The sequence below is a fragment of the Rhinatrema bivittatum genome, chromosome 12 (genome assembly GCF_901001135.1).
Source record: "Rhinatrema bivittatum chromosome 12, aRhiBiv1.1, whole genome shotgun sequence".
NCBI classification, from domain to species: domain Eukaryota; kingdom Metazoa; phylum Chordata; class Amphibia; order Gymnophiona; family Rhinatrematidae; genus Rhinatrema; species Rhinatrema bivittatum.
This window is the reverse complement of record NC_042626.1, coordinates 79,140,926-79,162,769: the sequence shown is the minus strand read 5'-3', so window position 1 is coordinate 79,162,769 and position 21,844 is coordinate 79,140,926. Positions and strand designations below refer to the sequence as shown.

Below are 21,844 nucleotides of genomic sequence, written 5' to 3'. Positions count from 1 at the left end.
GTTTGAATTGCATTCCCCTCAGATACATGTTACTGGATACTGTAACTGGGTGAAGGTGGTGATTTACCTTCACCACCTTCACCCACTGAAAGTAGGAAGCGTTCTCCTCCAGAGGACCTTTCCTTTATAAATTTTGTGAAGGAAATGTCTGAATTGGTTCCCTTCCAATTGCAGACTGAACAGGATGACAGACATCAGATGATGGAGATGCTCCAATTCCTGGATGCTCCCAAGGAAATAACCTCCATCCCTATCCACCAGGTTCTTCTGGATCTCCTCAAGAAGAACTGGGAACATCCTGGCTCCATTGCTCCAGTGCACAGAAAGGCTGACACTACCTATTTGGTGCAGTCAGCTCCAGGCTTTCAGAAAACGTAATTGGATCACCAATCTGTAGATGTTGAATCTGCACAAAAAAGAGCAAAGAGATCAAAGCCTCATACCTCTTTTCCCCTGGGCAAAGAACAGTTTTTAGATGCCATTGGCTGCCGGGTATTCCAAGGCTCAATGCTCATCTCCCGGATTGCCGCCTACCAGCTCTATATGACCCAATACAATAGGGCCATTTTTAAGCAGATACAAGACTTCTCAGATACCCTGCCTCAACAATTCCAAGATCAGCTTCAAATCCTAGTAAACAAGGGTTTTGAGGCAGGCAAGCATGAGATCAGATCATCCTATGATATCTTTGACACTGCCACTAGGGTATCTGCAGCCGCTATTTCGGCAAGAAGATGGGCCTGGCTCAAGTCTTCCGACCTTCGCCCTGAAGTACAAGACAGGCTATCCGTCCTGTCCTGTGTGGGGACAATCTGTTTGGTGAACAGATTCAGCGAACGGTGGCGGAACATAAGGACCATCATGAGACCCTAAGACAGCTCTCTCTGATGCCTTCTGACTATTCTTCTAAACAGCCCTTCAGAAAGGACTCTAAAAAGTCATTCTTCCGCCTGAAGAATGCCTACCCGCCACCAACCAGATCCTGTGCCATGAGACCTTTTCAAAAAGCACAGCCTCGTCAAACATGTAAAAAAACCGCAAGCAGCTCTTCAGCCAGGGCCTGCTTCAGGTTTTTGACTTCCACCTAGAGAGCAGCAGCCAGATTCCACTGCCAGTGAGAGGTCGATTGTGCCACTTCCACAACATATGGCACTCAATCATCCTTCAACCACTTAACCTTTCAGATTCGGTTTCTCGTGTCCTGATTGCTTCACGGAAGCCTTCCTCAAGAAAATTTTATTCCTATAAATGGAAAAGGTACACATCATGGTGTTCTTCGCAATCCCTTGATCCCTTTTCCTGTCCAATCCCAAGGTTTTTGGACTATCTCTGGCATTTATCGGAGTCAGGTCTAAAGACCTCTTCCATCAGAATGCATGTCAGTGCGGTAGCCGCCTTCCATAAAGGTGTCGGAGATGTCCCTATATCGGTACAACCCCTCGTAACACGTTTTCTGAAAGGCTTGCTCCATATCAAGCCACCTTTACATCCTCCGGCCCCTTCTTGGGACCTCAATCTGGTTCTCGGGCGGCTCATGAAACCACCCTTCGAACCTTTTCACTCCTGTGACCTAAAATATCTCACATGGAAAGTGATTTTCCTTTTGGCTATCACTTCAGCTCGCAGGATTAGTGAGTTACAGGCCCTAGTTATCTATCCGCCTTACACTAAACTCCTGCAGGACCGGGCGGTACTCCGCACTCACCCTAAGTTTTTGCCTAAGGTAGTTTTGGAGTTTCATATTAATCAATCCATCATACTACCTACCTTCTTTCCCAGGCCCCACTCCAATCCAGGGGAACAGGCTGTGCATACCCTTGACTGTAAACGGGCTCTAGCGTTCTACCTAGACCGTACAGTTGCCCACAGGAAGAGCACTCAGTTATTCATCTCTTTCCATACCAACAAATTAGGGCAACTTGTGGGTAAGCAGACTCTCTCCTCCTGGTTGGCAGACTGCATATCTTTTTGCTATCAGCAATCAAGCATTCCTTTCCAAGACCGTGTTAAAGCACACTCTGTGAGGGCCATGGCAACTTCAGTAGCACACCTACGATCGGTGCCGCTTCCTGACATTTGCAGGGCTGCCACCTGGAGCTCACTCCACACTTTCGCAGCCCACTCTTGCTTGGACAAAGCCGGAAGACAGGATTCCATATTCGGCCAATCTGTCCTGCGTAACCTATTTCCAACGTGACGTACCAACACCCTTCCGCCTGCCCGGTAAGGTTCAGGATGCCCTCTACCAAATTCCACCCCAGTTGTTGTGCCTCTTGCACGCTGTTGGGTACATTTGGTGCATGTTTGGACATCCTCAGCTCGGTACTCACCCATATGTGAGGACTACCACCCTGTTTGTCCTGTGAGAAAGCAAATGTTGCTTACCTGTAACAGATGTTCTCACAGGACAGCAGGATGTTAGTCCTCACGAAACCCGCCCGCCCCCCCGCGGTGTTGGGTTCGTAACGTTTTGTTGTTTTATTTTTTCGGTACTGCCTGTAGCTATCAAATAAGACTGAAGGGGGACCCCTGCTGGCTGCAGGGTTAGTGCCATGCTGGGCATGCCCAGTAGGGGCCAGTCAAAGTTCTGGAAACTTTGACAGAAGTTTTCTGTGATTGGGCTCCATCCTGATGATGTCACCCATATGTGAGGACTAACATCCTGCTGTCCTGTGAGAACACCTGTTACAGGTAAGCAACATTTGCTATACAAACCCGCCAAGGCACGCACCCGCTTTGAAGCTTGCTTCTGGCGCACTCCATTCAAGGTCAATCAACTCTTGAAGCACATCCAGGAGGGGAAAGAAACATAATGCTTTGTGTAGGGTGACCAATTCAGGGTCTTACTTCTGTGCACTCATGGAGTCACTCCCAGCCACCCCAAGTGTCTTCAGAGTCTGAGAAAACAGATCTGGCAACTCATCTCTATGAAAGAAATGGAGCAGAGTTCTACATGGCTGTAAATCTAGGGGAATTTTCCCTCCTTTAAGAGGGGAAAAGCCCAAATCATCGTCAGTGTCATCTTGATCCACATTCTCCTGAACAAAACTAGGTACCACTGTACCACGGCATTTGCATTTGGTGGCAGACAAGTGGGGATCCTGAGAAAGCGACCCTGGTTTTGGAGACATTACTGTCTCTAAAGGGTACCCCTGTAGAAAAGACTGTAGTCCTGGAAAAATTCCACCCAGGAAAAGGAGGATGGATCCATACCAGACCCCATAGGCCCAAATCTGACACCTTCTGAGTGAGTATCTCCTGAAGACATCTCTGTCATTGGATCAGCCGAAGAAGGAAACACCACAGTTGTATCGCCTTCAGTCCCACTCTGCTGTGACCAAGAGGATGGACCAGCATTAGCAAAATCATTAGGAGGTCAATCACCTTGAGCATCCAGGCAGCGCTGATACAGACTTGCAGAAAGCCCTGGCCATATTGCCCTTATATGGTGAGTAGTAGAAATCGCTAGGCTCTTAGACTTCTTTGAAACTGGTGCCATGTTGTACCAGTTTGTCGTGCGTCTCAACAAGATATGCACAGACTTCATGTTCTGCTGCACACAATACATGCTCTGCTACGCGCACAATACACGCTCAGTTACTTGCGCGCAATAGGTGCTCAGATACGCTATCAATATGTGCACAGCAGTATGCTGCAGAAAATGCGCACACAAATTGAGGTCGCGGGTTTATGCGCACAAGTATGCATGCACACGTGCGCCGTCACTCCAGTGCTTCGCGACTAGAAGGTGCACACAAAAGCATGCAAAACTGCTGCTGTAGCCTACCACATGGCATGAGATACCCAGCCTGGCAGCAGGCCTAGCCAAAAGGCTGCTCAACCCAACAAGCCTCAGCTGCCTCCATACTCACTAAAACTCCGAACACCAATGCCTAGGGAGGAAGACCTGGTAAGAACGAGATAGGGAAAAAGAAAACCTCCCTAGCCTTTCTCAACTTGTCCCTTTTTTTTTTAATCCAAGCTCAAGCCCTCCTGGCTGAAGGCAGGAACATGTCTAACGGCTATGGGGAGGAGGGCGAAAGCCCTTCACCACCAAGCTTGTCTTGGCCTCTAACTTGCTCTTTTTTTTCCTTTATGTCCATGCCTTGAAAAAGGCTACTGGATCCAAAGCACTCAACTGAGGGAGGGACCCACTGGTATCACCACTGGTATCACCAGGAGGCAAGCGGTGCTGTTCAACTGCTCATCTTCTCCTGAATCCATCCACTTCCTTTTCTTTTTTTTTTTTAAGTAGTTTCCAGTAGGGAAATGCACATTCACCATCTGCTGGAGATGGAGAATGCTGGCGGGCTGATGTCAGGGCAAGTCTATATATTCGTGATGTCAGCTTTTACTCCGCCTCCATCTGCTAGCAGAGGAGTTTGGCCTGCCTGAGTGCAGAGGGACAGAATGTTGGGAATTATGAGGAAAGTGTTACGAGTGCCATCCATGGCAGACCCGCGGCATGGCCCTCTCACATTTCCACAAGGACTCCAGCCTCTGGTTCCTCCTCGCTAGCAGCAGTGGGCTCTGACCTCAGGCCTCCCCCGGTGCCTCTAGTCCTGCTACAGTTTCCAGCGTTCCCGGTCCTGATGCCACTACTTGTCGGGCCTCTCCGCGTGGCCCGCAGAGAGATGCCACCACTCGCACTGTGCATCTCCCTAGGCGCGCGCACATCAACTGATCCTTATGAGGGACCGCAGGTGGGAAACCTAGCCGCAGCCCCGATGATGAAGTCAAACCTATACGTAATATTGAAGCTCAGGATCCGCTCCATAGCGTGCCTTTGCAACAGGTCTCCTCGCTGGTCGAGTAATCATTGCTACTAGAGATTCGGTCTCTTCCCTGTGTTCCTGATTCCTTTGTTGTCCTGGTTCCTGTTCCTGCCTCAGCCTATGCTTCGGATTGACTATACGGACTTTGATTTTGCTTCGCCTGACTACGCTACAGCCTATCTCCAGACCCAGACCTTCGATTTGTCCGACTACGCTGTTGACTATTTCCGTGATCAGACCCAGCTTTGCTTGACTACGCTATTGATTATCTCCGTGATCAGACCTCAGCTTGCTTGACTACGCTATTGACCATCTCCATGATCAGACCTTAGGCCTTGCTTATCATTGCCTCTAGATTGCCGCCAGCCCTGACTCAAGTCTACCATTGGACGCCTCTTCTGTCTACTTCCTGGATGTGGATTCATCAGGCTTTGCCTACCTTTGCTCGAGCGCCCCCTCTGTCTGCCTTCGCTCCATTGTAACCCGAGTTTCCAGGACATTATCCAGTTCAAAGTAGAACTGTACCTTTCCTCGCCTGCTGTCTCTGGGCTGAATCCACCTTTCCTGTCAACTATACCCAGAGGCCTACCTAAGTCCTGCCGGCCCCCGGCTCCCAAAGGCACAACCCGCAGGGAATGAGGGCTGGTATAGATGAGAGCTGCAGCGGGCCTCTGCCTTTTAGCCACTCCACCAGCCAACAGTGGGGACCTGTAGGTCCTTACCTATGGGTTGCGTCAACCCCACCTCGACCCAAGGTCCACCTCCAACCCAACAGTTGCAAAGGGTCATGGACTTGGTGGAGCCACGTGCCCTCCATGTCATCCCAGGCCTGGCATCTAAGGTACAAGAACAGCAGCAGTTTCTTGAGGCACTGACCTCTTCCATGGATCGTCTTCACGCCCAGCTTGATGTCCTCACTAATAATTCAGTGGTCTTTCCCGGCTCCTCCTCATCCACAGCCATCACCATCGATGCCATCGAGCCTTGCTGGCCCTACCAGCGCCCCCACGCTTCATTGGCGACTCCAGCTCTACAGAGGGTTCAATTAACCAATGCTATATGCAATTTGCTCTGCAGCCCTCCATCTTCCAGGACGAATTGACCAAAGTCACCTTCATCCTATCCCATCTTGAGGGGAAGGCGCTGGCTTGGGCTTCCCATCAAGCATTCCCCTCAAAGTCCAATGCTCGGACTCCCTCCTAAGGGAGTTGTCTCAGTTGTGGCTGTATTCGACGGACCTTCGATGATCCAGGGCGGCCATGCCGTGGCAAGCACTAGCTTACTACATCTTCGTCAAGGTCAAAGAAATCTCTTCAACTATACTATCGAGTTCCTGGACTTTGGCTTCCGAGCTCGGCCTGGCAGGAAGACTGCCTGCGAGCTATCTACCTGGATGGGCTTTCCTTCCTCACAGCTGAAGGATGAGCTGGCTGCAAGGGAGCTCCTTTCCTCCCTCGAGGACCTTATAGACTTGACAGGCCGAATCAACCACCGACTCCAATAGCGTCACCGAGAGAGTCGGATGCCCAAGAAGCCTTCTTGGGTTCGATCATGCTCTCCACCGACCACCAACCCTGCCCCAAGCAGGGCCACTACTGTGGCTAAGACGGAAGAGCCCATGCAGTTGGGCCGTGGGCGGGTGACACCGGAAGAGTGCCTCCGGCGAAGACAAATCGATCTGTGTCTGTATTACGAAGCACCTGGCCACCATCTTCAGGCCTGTCCTTTCCGTCTGGGAAACTTCCCAGCCTAAGTTCAGTAGGGGTCCTGAACTTGGGTGCAACTTCTCCGGCCCCTCAGTTGTCTGTACTGGTCAACTTGATCTGGGATTCCCGGTCCTTTCCAGTACTTGCTCTGGTAGTTTCCAGAGCAGGAGGTAATTTCATTCTCAAAGATCTTGTCCAGCACCTGGGTATAAAGACCCATTCACTAGAGACCTCCTTATGTATAGCATCTATTTATGGACAACCGCTACCCGGTTGAATCTTCCTTACCATTGAACCTGTCCAGCTGCGCACTGGCGCCCTACATACTGAAGAACTTGAACTGTTAGTATTGGAGAAATCCAACCATCTGGTAGTCCTCGGACTCCCTTGGCTACAAAAGCATTCTCCCCAATTTAATTGGGGCTCGTTACAACTGGTGGAGTGGGGTCCTGCCTGCCACCAGTCCTGTCTTCAAAAAGTAGTACCACCACCTGTGGTTCCTTTGGCTGTCATTTCCCTGGTAATACCATTCCTTACGCCAGTTTCGAAGATCTGTTTCCAAAGCAAAAGCAAGACCTTCTTCCTCTTTCTTCCGCCTCTTCAGATAGAGGTTCAATTGTCCAATTGATCTTCTTCCAGGGACCACACCTCCTCGAGGACGTACTTACCCTCTGTTTCAACCCGAGATGAGGGCCATGATGGAGTACATCCAAGAAAACCTTGCGAAGGGATTCATCCTCCCTTCCCGTCTCTCCTCCCGCTGGGACACGGGATTCTTTTTTGTGACAAGAAAGATGGGTCACTCAGGCCATGATTGACTACTGCGGCCTAAACGCCATCACTTGCAAAGACAAGTATCCTCTGCCACTAATCTCAGAATTATTCGATCATCTTCAGGGAGCATCTATATTCACAAAATTGGACCTACGCAGGGCGTATAACCTAGTTCAAATCCACCCTGACGACATTTGGAAGACCTCCTTTAACACTCGGGACGGGCATTATGAATACCTGGTGATGCCTTTCGGCCTCTGTAATGCGCCCGCAGTTTTCCAACAAATGATGAACGAAATTTTATTTATTTTATTTTTTTTATTTTTAACTTTTATATACCAACATTCTTGTATAGAATACAAATCACACCGGTTTACAATGAAAACATAACATCACAAGAGAGGCGTTACATAGAACAAATAACGAGGCATGAACTTTGAACAGATAACATTATCCATGAGGGTAACTTTGAATAAAAGGGAGACGATGAAAGAACAAGGGAGAAGCCGATGGAAGGTAGGATGTGGTCTTGAACTAATCTGTGAGGTACAATGGGGTATTACTCTCATAGTTGAGGGTTAGAGTGATATTAGTTACTAGGTATGGAATAGTGAGAAAAAACCCAAAAAGACATTCGGTAGGTGTGGTAGAAAGGGTGGGCATGACTAAGAAGGTCTGTTAGAGTGAGTTGATCAGGCGAATGAGAAAGTATGACCTGGTGTCTTCAGTCAGGAAAAGCTGCTCTAAAAAGCCACGTTTTGAGGTTTTTTTTTTAAAGATATTGGGCAGGGGTCTTGTTGGAGTTCCGGTGGGAGGGTGTTCCATTGAGGCGGACCTGCTGTAGATAGGGCTTGTTTCCTTAGGGATGTTTTTGCTGGAGGGGCGTATAAAGTGCCTTGATATGCTTTTCTGATCGGTCTGATGGAAGTGTGAGGGCGAAGATGGATGGTAAGCTCAATATGGGAGAGATTGTGTAAGGTTTTGTGAATAATGGTAAGGACTTTGTAAAGGATTCTGAATTTGATGGGAAGCCAGTGGAGGTTGTAGAGGATGGGGGTGATATGATCTCTTTTTTTTGTGTTCGCCAGAATCCTGGCAGCAGAGTTCTGTACCATCTGTAATGGCTTAATGGTGTTTGCAGGAAGGCCAAGAAGCAGAGAGTTACAATAGTCGAATTTTGAGAGAATGATTGATTGCAGTACCAAACGGAAGTCATGAAAATGATCTTTAGCTTGGTGAGAAGGTGGCAGAGAGGTCGAAGGTATATGTTAAAGAGAGTTGGTGAAAGGGAAGATCCTTGGGTAACACCTAGGTTGGATCTGACCGGATGCGATTCTTTGTTGTTTATCTTGACCTTGAAAGCTCTATTGCAGAGGAAGGATTTGAACCAATTGAATGCTGTGCCAGAGATACCTATGTCTGCCAGCTGGTCTAGAAGGATTGCATGGTTGACCATGTCGAAAGCCACAGAAAGGTCTAGGAGAACAAGTAGGTATGGTTGTCTTTTGTCCATGCTCAGGATGATGGAGTCTGAGAGAGAAATTAGAAGGGATTCCGTGTTTAGTGATTTACGAAATCCATATTGCGATGGAGCTAGAATCTGGTGTTCCTCCAAGTATTCCGAGAGTTGTTTATTTACTATTTTTTCCATAAGTTTGGCGATGAGGGGCAGGTTGGCTATAGGCCTGAAGTTCGCTGGGTCCGCAGTCGATAGGTTAGGTATTTTTTCATCATATCTTTACATTGCATGGCCTACCCAAGGACATTGTCTCAGATAGAGGTCCACAGTTTGTTGCTAGATATTGGCGTGCTCTTTGCTGAAAATTCAGTATATCAGTTTAACAACTGCCTATCATCTCCAAGCTAATGACCAAGCCGAGTTGTCATTCTGAGAGATAATGAGGATTTCGGTCTTGTTAGTGTTGAGGACCAGATTGAGACTGGTCAGGAGCGTTCTGATTTCCCGGAGGCAACTGTTCCAGAAGCTTAGGGTTTTTTATAGAGATTCCGTGATAGGAATAAGAATTTGAACGTCATCCGCATAGAGATAATGTTTGATCTTTAGCTTGGTGAGAAGGGGCAGAGAGGAGAAGGTATATGTTAAAGAGAGTTGGTGAAAGGGAAGATCCTTGGGTAACACCTAGGTTGGATCTGACCGGATGCGATTCTTTGTTGTTTATCTTGACCTTGAAAGCTCTATTGCAGAGGAAGGATTTGAACCAATTGAAATGCTGTGCCAGAGATAACCTATGTCTGCCAGCTGGTCTAGAAGGGATTGCATGGTTGACCATGTCGAAAGCCACAGAAGGTCTAGGAGAACAAGTAGGTATGGTTTGTCTTTTGTCCATGCTCAGGATATGGAGTCTGAGAGAGAAATTAGAAGGGATTCCGTGTTTAGGTGATTACGAAATCCATATTGCGATGGAGCTAGAATCTGTGTTCCTCCAAGTATCCGAGAGTTGTTTTATTACTATTTTTTTCCATAAGTTTGGCGATGAGGGGCAGGTTGGCTATAGGCCTGAAGTTCGCTGGGTCCGCAGTCGATAGGTTAGGTATTTTTAATAGAGGTTGAGGATAGCAAGCTTCAGGTATCTGGACTAGACCTTGAGTTAACGAACAATTAATGATTTCCGCGATGGGTTTGGCAATGGGTTCGGGATTGAGATGAGGATGTGTTCGCTGGAATGGTTTCCACAGGGTGGGAAGAGGGTTTGAGTTCTTAAGAATGTTTTCTATTTCGAATGAGGACGTGGTCTCGAATGCTTCAAACGTTGCGGTTTGTTGAGGTGCGGTTGTGATGGTAGGAGGGGGGCGGGGGATTGGGTGAGGAAAGCGGGTTGATGAGTGTTGATAATTTTATTTTTTAAAGTAGTTTAGCCAGTTCTGTGGCTTTGCTGAGAGCTTGGTCGTCCGGAATAGTCGGTAGGGTTAGTTTGGTGAGGGCTCAGACATATGTGAACAGAGCTTTGGAGTCGAAGATGAAATGAGGGATTTTTTCAGGGATTTTTTTTTTTCAGGGATTTACTGTATATCAAGGTTGTGGCCTACTTGGACAATATCCTTGTCTTTTCTAAAGACCTGGCCACCACTGCTCTGATGTCCGCACCATCCTACAAACGCCTTCGCAAGAACCACTTGTTTGCAAAATTGGACAAATGCTTGTTCGAGAAAACCAGCTTGCCTTTCCTCGTATACATTATCTCCCAGCAAGGAATTTCCATGGATCCAGCTAAGCTAAAAGGAATCCGGGATTGGCCACAGCACGTGGGTTTTAAAGCTCTCCAGCGCTTCCTGGGGTTTCTGATATACTACCCCCATTTCATCTCACGTTATTCTACTCTGGCTGCTCCTTTGATAGCTTTAACTTGTAAGGGTCAAGATATTCACAATTGGACTCCGGTGGCAGTCGCAGCCTTCCACCACCTCAAAGAAGCCTTCCAGGCGGGGTCTTGCTTACATCATGCCAATATCCAGTTCAAGTGGAAGTGGACACCTCTGCTATTGGAGTTGGGGGCGGTCCTGAGCCAACGTACTGCTTCCGGCACTACAGCCCATGCTCATTCTACTCCCGTAAGTTCTCATCCGCGGAGCAGAACTACAGCATAGGAGATCGTGAGTTATTGGCCATAACGCTGGCCCCTCGAAGAATGGCGCCTGTGGCTAGAGGGTGCGCACATAAGTTCACTGTGTTCATCGATCATAAGAACCTGGAAACATCTGAGCCAGGCTCAACATCTCAGCGCCTGTCAAGCTCGATGGCTCTATTCTTCTCCAAGTTCAATTTTGACCATCGTTACCGTCCAGCCGATAAAAACCTCCGGGCTGATGCCCTATCACACTCTTTCGAGCCTGAAGATACTGCAGAAGAACCTAGTCATATAATAGACCCAGCCTGTATCTGTTTGCCTGCTACTCACCCAGTTCCTGCTGGGAAGACTGTTGTGCCTCAATGACTTTGAGAAAGAGTTCTCCGCTGGGCACATGATTCCAAGTTCGCTGGTCATCCAGGACGAGCATGAACCTTGGCACTACTCCAGTGGTTCTTCTGGTGGCCCACTATGGTCTCTGATGCTAAATCATACGTCGAATCCTGTTACACTTGTGCACAGCAAAAGCCCTCGGTCGCTCGACCTTGGGTTCTCCTGCAACCACTTCCAGCACCCGAGGAACCGTGGACCCCCTTGTCTACGGATTTCATCGTGGATTTGCCTCCATCAAAGGGTCATACCGTAATATGGGTAACCATAGACCGATTTTCAAAAATGGCCCATTTTGTCCCTCTACTGGGCCTACCATCCGCTCCAGAGTTGGCACGCCTATTTTTTCATCATATCTTTACATTGCATGGCCTACCCAAGGACATTGTCTCAGATAGAGGTCCACAGTTTGTTGCTAGATATTGGCGTGCTCTTTGCTGAAAATTCAGTATATCAGTTTAACAACTGCCTATCATCTCCAAGCTAATGACCAAGCCGAGTGAATGAATCGCTCTTGGAAGGCCTTCCTGCGCGCATACATCAATGACCGCCAAGACAATTGGTCCGAACTTTTATCCTGGGCGGAGTTTTCTCACAACTCCCACATTGCCACTGCTACAGTCACGTCACCATTCTCTATCGTCTATGGAAAACAACCACGATCACCGCTGCCCATACCTTTGTCAGTACCGTCCCCTGCGGCATAGGCTACTGAGGATGCCCTCAAAACTTTATAGGAGCAGACAAATCTGCACTTACGTCAAGCTGCTTCCCGGGCCAACAGTCACCGACATTTGGCTCCAGAATTCCTCCCTGACCAGAAAGTCTGGATAAGTACTCGGTATATCCGACTCAGAATACCGTCCCAAAGATTCACTCCCAGGTATATAGGACCTTTTACGGTCAACCAACGTATTGGACCCTTATTTATTTATTTATTTATTTAAGCATATTTATATACCGAGTTACATTAGGAACATCACCTCGGTTTACAAGGAACTTAATGCAGCAAGAAGCTTTACAATGAACAAGTGACAAAATGAGGCAACAGAAAAATCAAGTAAAAAAGGTACTATACATATGTGAGCGAGAGGCAATGGCCGGAAGGAGGATACAGGTTTACAAGTAACTTAATGCAACAAGAGGCTTTGCAAAGCAGCAAGAGGCTTTACAATGAACCAGTAACAAAATAAGGCATGCCTCCTACGCTGGGAATACATAACACATTTCATGTATCTCTCTTAAAACCTGTGGTCCTATCATGGCCTGCCTGAAAGGCTCCTGAACCACCTCCACTTGTGGCTGAAACTGACACAACAATACAAGGTACTGAAGTCCTCGACATCCGCGTAGGGGCAGCCGGTGGGAATACTTCCTTTCCTGGGAGGGTTACAGACCCAAAGAAAATTCTTGGGAACCAGCTCGACCTGGACAAAACCCTCCTCCTGAATTACCATCGTGCCCATCTGGGCAAACCCCGACCTCCAAAAGGGGACATAAAAGGGGGGGGGGGGTACCGTTACGCGTGCCGTCTGCGGCAGACCCGCGGCACGGCCCTCTCACGTTTCCACAAGGATTCCAGCCTCTGGTTCCTCCTCGCTGGCGGCAGTGGGCCACCAGCTCCGTCCTCGGGCCTCCCCCGGTGCCTCTGGCCCTGCTATAGTCTCCAGCGTTCCCTGTCCTGATACCACTACTTGTCGGGCCTCTCCTCGTAGCCCGCGGAGAGACGCCACCACTCACGCTGTGCCCCTCCCTAGGCGTGTGTGCGCGCATCGCTGATCCTTATGAAGGGGACTAGGTTGGGAACCTAGCCGCAGCCCCCGGGTTGATGACGTCAAAACTATTCATAGTATTTAAGCTCAGGCTCCGCTCATAGCGTTACCTTTGCAACATGTCTCTTCACTGGTCGAGTACTCATTGCTTACTAGAGATTCAGCTCTTCCTTGTGTTCCTGATTCGTTGTTGTTCCTGGTTCCTTGTTCCTGCTCAGCCTATGCTTCGGATTGACTAAACGGACTTTGACTTCTTCTTCGCCCTGACTACGTTACAGCCAATCTCCAGGACCCAGACCTCTGCTTCACCTGACCAAGCTACAACCTACCTCCAGTCCCAGACCTCTGCTTTGCCTGATTACGATACAGCCTATCTCAGCTCAGACCTTCGCTTCATCCGACTACACTATTGACTATTTATTTATTTATTTATTTATAGTTTTTCTATACCGGCATTCATGATTAAAAATCACATCATGCTGGTTTACAGATAACAGGGGTGTGTGAAACAAAAAAACGGAACATTAACAAGTGCAAAGAGATCATGAAGTTACATTACAAGCTTGATCAAACTGTGGGAAAGAATTAGAGCATGATAACTGAGCAGTTAAGGATTAAATATTTACATTATATTGTGAAGTCTCTTAAAAGATGTTGCTGTCATTCAATTGGAATCTGGGAAGGCTTGCTTAAATAGCCAAGTCTTAAGCCTTTTTCTGAATGTAGGTAGGCATGGTTCTTGTGTCAGATCCGGGGGAATAGAATTCCATAGTGATGGTCCGGCTGTGGAGAAGGCTAAATGGTGTGTGGTTTTGGTTTGGGGAATGAGAAGTGATCCTCTGTAAGCTTCTCTGATGGGTCTAGTGGAGGTGTGTCGTCTGAGTGGGATTTGTAGATCAAGCATAACATGGTGATGGATGGCTTTCTACAAAAAGACAAAGACAAGATGGAAGCGGTACAGAGAAGGGCGACCAGGAAGGTGGAGGATCTTCATCGGATGACGTACGAGGAGAGATTGAAGAATCTAAATATGTACACCCTGGAGGAAAGGAGGAGCAGAGGAGATATGATACAGACTTTCAGATACTTGAAAGGTTTTAATGATCCAAAGGCAACGACAAACCTTTACCATAAGAAAAAAATCAGCAGAACCAGGGGTCACGATTTGAAGCTCCAGGGAGGAAGATTCAGAACCAATGTCAGGAAGTATTTCTTCACGGAGAGGGTGGTGGATGCCTGGAATGCCCTTCCGGAGGAAGTGGTGAAGACCAGAACTGTGAAGGACTTCAAAGGTGCGTGGATAAACACTGTGGATCCATAAAGTCAAGAGGCCGCCAATGAAGATGGGGTGACTCGCCAGAATGATGGCTACTGCCTGGACACAATACCCTTATTCAATAAACATACACATGGTTACTGTGACTCCAACATCACTCTAAGCTTCAACAGCAAGAGGAAATGTGGAAAAAAAGGATTTGCACTCACAAAGCTGGGAGTACTGGCTTGTTACGGCGGTTACTACCCCAAACCAAATGTGCCTGATACTTCACTTTCGATGCACATCCAGCATAGCTCTCTGCTCCAACGGCAGGGGAAAAGAAAAACTGATACTTCACGCATACCCAGCATAGCTTCAACGGCAGGGGAGAAGAAAAAAAGGATTCACACTCACAAAGCGGGGAGTAGCTGGCTGTTACGGCGGTTACTACCCCCAAACCAAATGTGCCTGATACTTCACTTTAGATGCATATCCAGCATAGCTCTCTGCTATCAACGGCAGGGGAGAAGAAAAACAACCAATAAGGGCTGTATAACATAGTCCTGGTTAAAACAAATAAGCATGGGTGTAGCTTGCTTATTGCGGCGGTTACTACCCTACTACCCCCCTAACTAATCAAGCTTGATATTTCACTTGGATGCAGCTCCATCACTGCTCTCTATATTAATGGTGGGGGAGGAAGGGAAATAGAACCAAGAGACTAAAAGAAACAGATAAGTATGAGAGAAAAAATGTGTGAAGCTTGCTGGGCAGACTGGATGGGCGTTTGGTCTTCTTCTGGCCGTCATTTCTATGTTTCTATGTTTCTATGTTTCTAGATGATGGTGATGGATTTGTGGATATTCTAAAGTGTATTGGCAGCCAGTGTAAGTTCTTGAGGGGGGGAGAGATGTGATCTCTTCTCTTGGTGTAGTCAGAATTCTCGCAGCAAGGTTTCTGGAGCAATCTGAAGGGGTTTAATGGATGCGGAAGGGAGACCAAGTAAGATAGAATTACAATAGTCTATCTTAGAAAAGATAACTGCTTGAAGGACTGTTCTGAAGTCTCGCATGTGAAGGAGAGGTTTGATTCTTTTCAGAACCTGTAGTTTATAGAAGCCGTCTTTTGTTGTTTGTTTGATGAAGGATTTTAAGTTAAGACGGTTGTTGATAATTATTCCTAAGTCCCTTGTTTGGGTAGTAAGTAGGTTGGTTGGAAGACACAGAGAGGAGTTACTATTTTCTGGGGAGATGAAAAGAAGTTCCATCTTAGCTGTATTTAATATCAGATTTAGACTAATGAGAAGCAGATTGATCTCTCGAAGGCAAATTTCCCAAAATTCAAGTGTTTTAGTGATGGTTTCTTTAATGGGAATCAAGATTTGCACATCGTCGGCATATAGGAAGTGTGTTAGTTTCAAGCGGGTTAGCAGTTGGCAAAGCGGGAAAAGGTATATATTAAAGAACGTAGGGGAAAGGGAGGAACCCTGTGGAACTCCTAAAGACGAAGTATAGCGGGAGGATTCTTTATTGTGGATTTTGACCTTATAGCCTCTATTGCTGAGGAATGTTTTGAACCAGGATAGTGCAGTTCCTGTTATTCCTATGTTTGACAATTGATTGAGGAGGATGGAGTGGTTTACGGTGTCAAATGCGGCCGAAAGATCTAGGAGAATAAGTAAAAAGGATTGGCCTTTGTCTAGACCCATGATGATGTGGTCTGTCAGGGATATGAGTAGAGTTTCCGTGCTCAAAGCTTTACGGAATCCATATTGGGAGGGGTACAGTATTTTGTGATCTTCAGTGTAGTTAGAGAGTTGCGTGTTGACAAGCTTTTCCATGATCTTGGCAATAAATGGAAGATTGGAAATCGGGCGGTAGTTGTTGGGGTCCTTGGGGTCTAGATTCGGTTTCTTTAAAAGCAGTTTGAGAGAAGCTAGTTTAAGGTCATCTGGAAATAGTCCCCGGGATAAAGAACAGTTGATGATATCCACCAGTGTTTTGGAAATTGTTTCCGGTATTAGTAGGAGGAGCTTAGTTGGTATTTGGTCGAAGGGGTGGGAGGAAGGTTTCATTTTCTTAAGTAACAAATGGATCTCAGAGGCCGTGATGGGTTCGAATGATTCAAAGGAGATTCCTTTGTTTAGTAGCTGAAGTGCATTAGTGAGAGAGGTGTTGCTGGGGGTCAATCGCTTTAGAAGGTTAGATATTTTGTCTTGGAAGAAAATAGCCAATTCCTCAGCTTTGGATTGAGCTAGGTCTTTGGGAATATCTGGAGTGTTGATTTGTGTCAGGTTAGATATGTAAGCAACGAGAGCTTTTGCGTCGAATACAAGGTCATGGATCTTGCTAGCATAGTAATCCCTTTTAGATCTTAGGGTGGAGTTCCTGTAGTGATGGAGAGCTAGTTTGTAGGCGGCTGGGGCAGGGGGCCTTACGCCATTTGCTTTCTTTCTGCCTTAGACTCTGTTTGAGTTTACGAAGGTTGCTTGTGAACCACGGTTGTCTTTTTGCGGAATTCGGGTTTAGTTTTTTTGTTGAAAGAGGACATAGTTTATTTGCTACTGCCTCAGTGATGTTGCTCCAGGAAAGGATAGCTGAGTTAGGATCAGAGAGGTCAATGTGTGGAAGCTCTGAAGCGAGCTGATTGCTGAGGTCGTCGGAAGAACAGGGTCTTCTGTAGAGAAATGAGGATTTTGAAGGGAGAGTTTTCCTGATTTCTGTCAGGGTGAAAGTGGCAGTGATTAGTGAGTGATCTGACCACGGGACCAGAGTACAAGAAGGGGGAAGTGTAATTGATCCCAGCGTTTACAAAAATGAGGTCCAAGGTGTGGCCAGCTTTGTGGGTGGGCTTGTTGACGATCTGCTTGAAGCCCATGGCTGAGAGAGCAGTGAGTAAAGCCTTGCAGTTGGTAGTGAGCGTAGGGTTGTCGACATGTAAATTAAAATCTCCTAAAATTATAGCCGGGGATTCCAGATTCAAGTGTGTTGCAGTTATTTCTACAATGGGGGAGGCATCTGATTCAAGAAGGCCCGGTGGAGTGTAGACGAGTAGGACTTGGAGTTGGGCTGTTTTGAAAAGTCCTATTTCTAGTTTAGAATCCGATTTTGCTGGGAGTTGGGAAAATCTCAGATCTTTTTTGGCTGCCAGAAGAATGCCCCCTCCCCTTTTTTTGAGACGAGGGAGGGAGAAGAAATCATAGAGGTGGGTGGGGAGTTGATTTATTATTGCAATATCCGTTGGTTTGAGCCAGGTTTCTGTTATGGCACAAATGTCTGGATTGGAGTCTATGAGATAGTCATTGAGAATCAGAGATTTTTTAGTGAGAGATTGTGCATTAAATAGCGTAAGGGAGAATAGTGTTAGGCCTAGTAATTGGGTCAAGGTGAAATCATAATTGGGATGAGGGAAGTGTAGTTGCGAGATCGGTGAAGCATAGTGGCTTTTTCCTGTGGTGAGGAGGTTGTGTTGAAGAATAGGGATCGGAAATCTCGGTGTCATTCTGAACTGTTGTGTTGGAGATGAGTTGGTTGAGAGTTTGAATGAGTTAGATGAGTGCATGGGGAGGTTTGATGAAAGTTGGAATGGCTGACTGCTGGAACACACTGGATGAGTGCTGGAACGGGCCAGAGAGAATGCTGGCGAGATGAGTACCTTGAGACGGATGATTTGCTGGATCACGCTGGATGAGTGCTGAGAAGGATGATTGCTGGATCAAGCTGGATGAGTGCTGGAAGGAATGAGTGCTGAGAAGGATGATTGCTGGATCACGCTGGATAGGTGCTGGAAGGATGAGTGCTGAGAAGGATGAATGCTGAGAAGGATGATTGCTGGATCAAGCTGGAATGGGTGCTGGAAGGATGAGTGCTGAGAAGGATGATTGCTGGCTCACGCTGGAAATACTCGAACAGGCTCAGGAGTGTTGAGATGTGAAGACTGGCGGGACTGTCTGGGTGATTGTAAAGAGGGATATGGTGATTTGATGGAATGCGGTTTGTCTGAAGAGATCTGGAGTAAAAGAGATAGGGAGAAGACGAGGGACGGGGGAAAAACTGGCGTGTAGCGTTGTGAGCCCTGGGTCCTGGGGTCACAAAGGGGTGCACTAAGGGGCTGGCCCCTTAAGTCGCGCTCCTTCGGGCACGCGACGCCGTCGGCGTTGCTGCGGATTTAAAGTGTCCTCAGTCGGCTCCTGATAGGCCGGCTGAGGTGAAAGAGGCGCGGCAAGACTCACCGCTGGTTACAGCTTCCTAGTTGCCTTGGGGAATTTTTTTTTTTTTCCTTTATTTTCTTAATTCGCTGAATGCTCTGCTCTGTGCGGCTCACCCTCGGGGGTGAGCGGGCTCACTATCTCCGTGATCAGACCTCAGCTTTGCTTGACTACGCTATTGACCATCTCCCTGATCAGACTTCAGCCTTTCTTGCCATTGCCTCTGGATTGCCGCCAGCCCTGACTCAAGCCTACCATTGGACGCCTCTTCTGCCTACTTCCTGGACGTGGATTCATCAGGCTTTGGCCTCCCTTTGCTTGAGCGGCCCTCTGTCTGCCTTCGTTCCATTGGCGCCCGAGTTTCCAGGACATTATCCAGTCCAAAGTAGAACTGTACCTTTCCTCGCCTGCTGTCTCTGGGCTGAATCCACCTTCCTGCAACTGTGCACAGAGGCCTACCTAAATTCTGCTGGCCCCCGCACTCAAAGGCTCAACCCGTGGGGAACGAGGGCTGGTATAGGTGAAGCTGCAGCAGCCTCTGCCTTTCAGTCCACTCCACCTGCCGATGGTGGGGACCCGTAGGTCCTTACCTATGGGTTGCGTCAACCCCACCTCGGCCTAAGGGTCCACCTCCGACCCAACAGAAAGGAATGGAAAATAAAACAAAGAGTATCATAATACCTTTGTATCACTCCAGGGTAAAGTTGTGTGCATTTCTGATGGATGCATCTCAAAAAGATAGAGCATAAACTGAAAAGGTTCAGAAAAGAGTGACCTAAATGATAAAAGCAAATGGAACGGTTTTTCTATGAGGAAAGACTAAAAAGCTTAGGGCTCTTTAGCTTGGAGAAAAGATGGCTGAGAGGAGATATGATGGAGGTCTATAAAATCAATGTGGAATGTAATGGGTAAACGTGAATCAGTTGTTTACTCTTTAAAAAATAATTAAATAAAGACTAGGGAACACTTCATGTTACTAAGTAGTACATGTAAAACAAATTGGAGAAGATTTTCACTCAAATGCATCACTGTAGTAAAAATAGTTATGCTTAAAAAGCAGACAAGTTCCTGTAGGAAAAATCTATAAACTGTTATAAACTTGGTAGGCCCGAGGAAAGTCTCTACTTATCCCTGGGTGCAAGCAGCATGGAATTGATCTACTATTTGGGACCCTGCCAGGTATTTGTGACCTGGATTGGAAACATGATATTGGACCTGATGGACCTTACCCAGTATAGAAACTGTTAGGTTCTTACGTCTTCCCTTACTGTCCAGCTCCTTGGTATAATCTGTGTCATACCTGCAGTCTCTCTGCGCTTTACTGCAGCAGCCTGCACCCTTTTCAGCTACATAATATAATCTCTCACACACCTGTAATTTCCCTACTCTATCCTGCGTCACACTGCACCACTCTCTAGCCCCTTGGCATAATCTGTGCTACACTCGCTGTTCCCTGCATTGTGCAGCAGCATGGAAGTCATATTCAGGTGAGATAGAGACTTTATTAAGTTATGTTTTTGTTTTTTTATTTTTGTTGTTTTCTCTGATAGGCAGCATCAAAGCCAGCCGGCGGTCCTCATACCTGGTTGCCATAACATCAGAACGATCCAAGTCATGTGATGAAGGCCTGAACACTTTCCGAGATGAAGGGAAATTCCTGAGGTAAGGCTGGGAAAGGGACAAGGATGGAAAAAATATTTGAAAATTTTTATTAGCCAGCGGATTTTTTCACCGTCTTTCTTTTCAACATTTTGCTTGTTTGGGTTTTTATTTTCTTATTTTGCTCTCTTCTTGCTTTTATTTTTACTTTACTTTGCTCTCTCTCCTCCCTTCTCCTTGTTCCAATCATTACCCTTTCCTTTCACTGTTTTTTTTCTATTTTCTGTAGGCACTCTCCCGTTTTCTACCCAATCTGTATCTCTCCCTCCATATGCTCTCTTCCCACACCTCATCCTTTCCAGGCACTTTCTCCCCCACTTCTTTCCCCTCCGGCACTCTCTCGCCCTTTTCTCCCCACCCCTGGCAACATAGGAGTGCATTAAGATACAAGGCGACATTGGGCTGCAGTGCCTTAGCCAGGACCCACTGGCAGGGCCAGCATTTCCTGATCTGAGCCTCAACATCAACACCTTTCTCTTGGGCTGGGCTCTGCACCAACATCAGTGTAACAACAATTACTTGGGCCAAGCCTTGCACCCCTCATCGTCTCTGCTCTGCACCAGTGGCATGTGCCAATCACTGAATTCTAAGCCACCTGAGTAACCCTATTTTTCTTCTCCTTTCTGGTTCTTGCTTTCTTTTCTTCCTTCAGCTAAGAAAGATATAGCAGAATTTAAAAAAGTACAGAGAAGGGCAACCAAAATTATAAAGGAGATAATGATTCCCTTACAAGGAAAGGCTAAAGAGGTTAAGACTCTTCAGCTTGGAGAAGAGATAGCTAGGAAAGATATGATAGAGATCTATTAAATAATGAGTGGAGTTGAATTGGTAAATGTAAATCAGTTGTTTACTCTTTCAAAGAATACAAAGACTAGGGGACAATCAATGATGTTACTAGGTATTACATATAAGACAAGTAGGAGAAAATATTTTTTTTACGTAATGCATAATTAAACTCTGGAATTCGTTGCTGGAGGATGTTGAAAGCTGTTAGTATAGCTGGGTTTTAAAATACGTTTGGACAAGTTCCAGGAAGAAAAGTCTATAAATTATTATTAAGGTGGATTTAGGGAAATCCACTGCTAATCCCTGGGATAAGCAGCATGGAATCGATTGACCTTTTGGGATCCTGCCAGGTACTTGTGAACTGGATTGGCACTATTTGAAACAGGAGGACTGGGCTTGATGGATCTTTGTTCTGGACCCAATATGGCAAATCTTAATTGCTTGATCTTTGCTTTCAGGAAACTACCCAACCGTGTTGCCGAGTTTACGCATGCTGAGGAGCTTCTTCACTGATGGCGTGAGTATTTTCAGAGGCGGAAAATCACATTGAGGATGTAGGCACCATAGAAAGAAACTGGACACCTTCACTATGAATTGCTGCATTGGGGATATTCCAGGCCTTTTATTGACAGCACTGCAGCTTGATATTTGGGTTTTCTATGGACAAGCAGGAACAAACAACCACACAAGTGGGTGGGTGACATCATCTAAACAACATTGTCATGGCAAATTTGCTCTATCTTTGCTCTGAAAGAATTAGAAGTCTTTTGGAGCATTTGCAGGAACTCCACACTGCTGCCACAACACATGCCCTCCTCAGTCTTTTTACTCCTTTGAAGCATCTAGATGTGTGAGTTTGCTCTCTGCTAGAAGCTGTCGCCGCCACATTTTTCATGTGACTGTTTTTTTCTTTATTGTAGTGAGTAGTTT

The 21,844-nt window shown here is 46.8% G+C and overlaps 1 protein-coding gene across 1 annotated transcript in view; it reads left to right on the top strand.

Annotated features, from left to right (window-relative positions):
- Positions 1-21,844, top strand: part of ARHGAP23 (Rho GTPase activating protein 23) — a 389,525-nt gene that overhangs the window by 174,192 nt on the left and 193,489 nt on the right. Inside the window, 3 exon segments of the mRNA XM_029573609.1 lie at positions 20,020-20,131; positions 21,373-21,391; positions 21,393-21,431. Coding sequence (XP_029429469.1) covers positions 20,020-20,131; positions 21,373-21,391; positions 21,393-21,431 — 170 coding nt within the window.